Source organism: Nycticebus coucang, chromosome 3 (genome assembly GCF_027406575.1).
Source record: "Nycticebus coucang isolate mNycCou1 chromosome 3, mNycCou1.pri, whole genome shotgun sequence".
NCBI classification, from domain to species: domain Eukaryota; kingdom Metazoa; phylum Chordata; class Mammalia; order Primates; family Lorisidae; genus Nycticebus; species Nycticebus coucang.
Genome location: NC_069782.1, coordinates 81,817,754 through 81,822,660, shown reverse-complemented (window position 1 = coordinate 81,822,660; position 4,907 = coordinate 81,817,754). Strand labels below are relative to the sequence as shown.

At 41.4% G+C, this 4,907-nt stretch overlaps 1 protein-coding gene across 1 annotated transcript; it reads right to left on the bottom strand.

Annotated features, from left to right (window-relative positions):
* Positions 1–1,792: 1,792 nt before the first annotated feature.
* LOC128581741 (E3 ubiquitin-protein ligase makorin-1-like) lies at positions 1,793–3,369 on the bottom strand. The gene is made up of 2 exons (XM_053584904.1): positions 1,898–3,369; positions 1,793–1,843 (listed from the first exon to the last, which is right to left on the bottom strand). The coding sequence occupies exon 1, from the start codon at positions 3,202–3,204 to the stop codon at positions 1,954–1,956; it is 1,251 nt and encodes a 416-aa protein (XP_053440879.1). The 5' UTR covers positions 3,205–3,369; the 3' UTR covers positions 1,793–1,843; positions 1,898–1,953.
* Positions 3,370–4,907: the final 1,538 nt, after the last annotated feature.

The following is a 4,907-nucleotide window of genomic DNA, read 5'->3' as shown; positions in this document are numbered from 1 at the left end:
AGCTTGAGACAGTCTCAAAAAAAAACACTATCTATAGCACTTTTAATGGATTTTAAGGAAATAGTTCTGCATTTCTCTGAGAATATTCTAACACTTAGGTTTTCCTTTTTATTAAATCATAGCTGTGTACATGGATAAAATCATGGGGCATCATTCACTAGCTTCGCAGACCGTTTACCAAGTTTCACATATACCCTTGCAAGATGCACCGCTGGTGTAATCCCACCACTCTCTTTCCCTCTACCCACCTTCCTCCTCCCTCCCCTCCCTTTCCCCCTTCCCCCTATTCTCAGGTTGTAACTGGGTTATAGCTTTCATGTGAAAACCCTAAATTAGTTTCATAGTAGGGCTGAATACATTGGGTACTTTTTCTTCCATTCTTGAGATACTTTACTAAGAAGAATATGTTCCAGCTCCATCCATGTAAACATGAAAGAGGTAAAGTCTCCATCTTTCTTTAAGGCTGCATAATATTCCATGGTGTACATATACCACAATTTATTAATCCATTCATGGATCAATGGGCACTTGGGCTTCTTCCATGACTTAGCAATTATGAATTGAGCTGCAATAAACATTCTGGTACAAATATCTTTGTTATGATGTGCTTTTTGGTCTTCTGGGTATATGCCCAGTAGAGGGATTACAGGATTGAATGGCAGATCTATTTTTAGATCTCTAAGTGTTCCCCATATCTCTTTCCAAAAGGAATGTATTAATTTGCATTCCCACCAGCAGTACAAAAGTGTTCCCTTTTCTCCACATCCGCGCCAACATCTCTCTTGGGATTTGTGATATAGGCTAGTCTCACTGGAGTTAGGTGGTATCTCAAAGTAGTTTTGATATGCATTTCTCTGATGATTAAAGATGATGAGCATTTTTTCATATGTCTGAAGGCCACGCGCCTGTCTTCTTCAGAGAAGTTTCTCTTCAAATCCCTTGCGCAGCCTGCGATGGGATCCCTTGTTCTATTCTTGCTAATGCGTTTGAGTTCTCTATGGATTCTGGTTATTAAACCTTTGTCAGAGACATAACCTGCAAATATCTTCTCCCATTCTAAGGGCTGTTTGCTTGCTTTACTTACTGTGTTCTTGGCTGTGCACAAGCTTTTTAGTTTGATAAAGTCCTAGTAGTGTATTTTTGAAGCTGCTTCAATTGCCCGGGGGGTCCTCCTCATAAAATACTCACCCAGACCAATTTCTTCAAGGGTTTTCCCTACACTCTCCTCTAGTATTTTTATAGTTTCATGTCTTAAGTTTAAATCTTTGATCCGTGAGAGTCTACCTTAGTTAATGGTGAAAGGTGTGGGTCCAGTTTCAGTCTTGTACAGATTGCCAGCCAGTTCACCCAGCACCATTTGTTAAGTAGGGAATCTTTTCCCCACTGAATGTTTTTAATTGGCTTGTCAAAGATTAAATAATGGTAAGTAGCTGGATTCATCTCTTGGTTCTCTATTCTGTTCCAGACATCTACTTCTCTGTTTTTGTGCCAATACCATGCTGTTTTGATCACTATCGATTTGTAGTATAGTCTGAGGTCTGGTAGCATAATTCCTCCTGCTTTGTTTTTATTTCTGAGTAATGTCTTGGCTATTCGAAGTTTTTTCTGGTTCCATATAAAACGAAGTATTGTTTTTTCAAGATCTTTAAAGTATGACAGTGGAGCTTTAATAGGGATTGCATTGAAATTATACATTGCTTTGGGTAGTATGGACATTTTTTTTTTTTTTTAACTTTAAGATTTATTTTTGTAACTTTTTTAAACAGAGAAAACAACACACTCGTTGGGGGAAAGGTGAGGGATTGAGAAGACAGGCCCTGGGTAAAAATTATTAGGACAGCACCTGGAGTTTATAGGCCCACCTAGGAGAGAAACACAGGCACTGCCACGCCAGCACAGGGGACAGCTACTGTCTGGGGCTCAGCAGACCAGTCCACGCACCACGCAAGGTTGCTATAGATCCAAGTCATAAAAATCTTCCAGCTCATCATGAAATAAGTCCCACTCATCTTCAGAGTCTGTCAGTTCATCGTCCCCACCTGCAGCCAAAAGCATAAGCAACATCTCGCCCAGCTCAAAGGTGACAACCTCTTCATCGTTGTCAAAGGGACTGCTGTTCTCTCTTTCCTCAATGAGCTCCCAGAAGTGGTTCCTTCGTTGGGCCCGGTATCTGCTTGATGTTCCCACTTTCTGTCTCTGTGGCTCCTCTCTACGGCCATCAGGGTATGCATGCTTGTAAAAACAGTTCCCTCCAAATGGGCAGCTCCCACGTCCTTCATCAAAATACCTGCACGCCTTGTTGCCCATGGCCTCCTTGTGTTTCTGAATGAGTTTCTGCTTCTCTTCTTTCTCCTCCACCCAGTACTCACTTGGAATGACAAAGTTAGATGTGATCCGGCGTTCTGGGCAGGACTTTATGATCTTGCTCTCAAATTGCTTAGCACTCCTCCACTTGCGAATGCACTTGAGACAGGAGGTGTGGTTGCAGTTAGAGAGGATCCCGAAGCGGCGCTCACTGGGGTTGGCTTTCTCGTACACCACCTCCATGCAGATCCCACACACCATGTCCTTGCTGCGCTGCACAGCAAACGAGAGCTCCATGTCCTTCTCATGGGCCTCAAGGCAAGATTTTATGTGTTGCGATCTCTGGGCAGCATCCATTGGATGTAGGACCTGCAGCCCACACATATCACATAAATCCCCGTGGAGATATACACAGTTTTCCCCATATCGGCACTCTCCCAGGGCAGCATAAGGGCAAAGCTGCTTCTTTGTTTCCACAGCGGTTTGCTCTTTCTCTGATTCTTCCTTCGTTACTGAGCCCTGCAGGGGTGCTTCAGTGCAGGAAGGCGCAGTACGCCCACAGTAGCGTTGACCAGGAACAAACTCAATAGCATTCACCCAGTCCTCTGGACCAGCTCCTACACTTTTAAAGTTTGAATTTCTTGACTCAGCTTCACCAGTATTCATTTCAACAAGTGGTCCAACTGAAGAGAGACTTGAGGAAGCAGCAACAGATGACTTTGCACTTAGGTCTGTAGCAGTTGCTTCTTCCTGTTTCAATGACTTGCTATGTTCATATCTGCAGCGGTCTCCATAAATACAGTACCCTCGCTGGTAATACTTGCACACTACACCATATGGACTGTCAGAGAGGTCATGAGAGTAGCGACAGTTATCTCCTTCTTTACAAACCCCATGCATAAAATACCTGCAGGTCACCTGTTTAGTCCAGCCGCTGCCGCTGCCGTCGCTGCCGCCCCCGCCTCCTCCTCCTCCCGCCCCGGGGACGGGGCAGCGACTGTGGGGAGAGGGGCGGGGGAGGCCGCTGCCACCACCGCGGCTGCCGCTCCTGCTCCTGATGTTGTGGCTGTTCTAGTATGGACATTTTAACAATGTTGATTCTTCCCAGCCATGAGCGTGGTATGTTTTTCCATTTGTTAATATTTTCAGCTATTTCTTTTCTTAGAGTTTCATAGTTCTCTTTGTAGAGATCTTTCACATCCTTTGTTAGACAAATTCCCAAATATTTCATCTTTTTGGCACTACTTAACACTTAGGTTTTCAATGAAGTAAAAACTTACACACACACACACACATTTGTACTTGACTATTTAAAGTATCCTTATTTCTAATCACAGAAAGTATGTATATAAGCAAAATGACCTTCAGGCAGTGAATAGATAGTCTATGGTATCTCAGTACACTGGTATAATATACAGAAATAAAAATGGATGAACTATTGATATATGCAACAATGTGGGTGGATCTCAAATGCATTATGCCAAGTGAAATAAGACTGACTCAAAGGATGACATTGTTTAAAACGCAAAATTATAGGGAGAGAAAATAAATCAGTGGAAATTGGAGAGGGAGTTGACTGCAAAGAGACATACGCAGTTTTTTGTGAGGCAATGGAAATATTTTATATTTTATTTTTGGAGGTGGTTATTGGACTGGATTTCAAAAACCAAAGAATGTTACACTATTGAGAATAATTTTTAATGTAAAACACATATTTTGATAGCTGTTTTTAAGTATAATTGGATTCTCTATAATCCATTCAGAGTACTTTGAATGATGGACTTGTGTAATCCCACACCAATGTGCTTTGAAGGGTGGACTTAGGCGTTGGCATCAAAGCATTGCTTACCAAGGGGAGTACTTCTAAGGTGACTGTAGTGATATTCATCAAAGAGGTATGTAGCACTTTTTCTAGGAGGAGTTCATGAACCTAATTATCCTATATATATATACACACACATACATACATATACATATCTGTAGAGAGAGAGACAAAGAAAGAGAGAGAGATTTTATTATAAGGGGCTATATCAAATGATTATGGAGGTTGAAGGCTGTCCACCAAGAGGAATTCTCTCTCACTAGATGGACAGTCATCATTTTTGCTCTATTTATGCTTGTGACTGATCAGATGAGGCCCACCCATATCCAGATTGGAGGGCAATCTGCATTACTCAGTAAATGAATTTAAATGTTAATCTCATCCAGAAATACTCTCATAGAAACAACCAAACAATGTTTGAGCAATATTTAGGTAACCATGGCCCAGTCTCATGGGAAGTATTTATTGTAATAAGGATTGTAAACAGAGAAATTAAGCACTCCAGAGCAGGTAAAACTGGTAGTATAAATGCTGGATCCTGAGTCATGTGCATATATAACTCGTTCAGGTAATATCATCTTAATTCTCCGGCATACTCCCATTCACTGTAAATCTGGCTTCTTACATTCAGAGTTCTTAATCTCTTTTAACACTTGGCATCATCCAACTTCTACCATTGCCAATTTATAAAATTTAAAGAGCTATCTTGTTATTGTTTTAATTTGCATTTTTCATATTACTAATGAGTTAGAACACCTTGTCATATGCCTGCTATCTGATT

What these genes read in the sequence shown, in the direction of transcription:
- LOC128581741 (XM_053584904.1), bottom strand. Translation starts at nt 3,204, where the DNA reads ATGCATGGGGTTTGTAAAGAAGGAGATAACTGTCGCTACTCTCATGAC.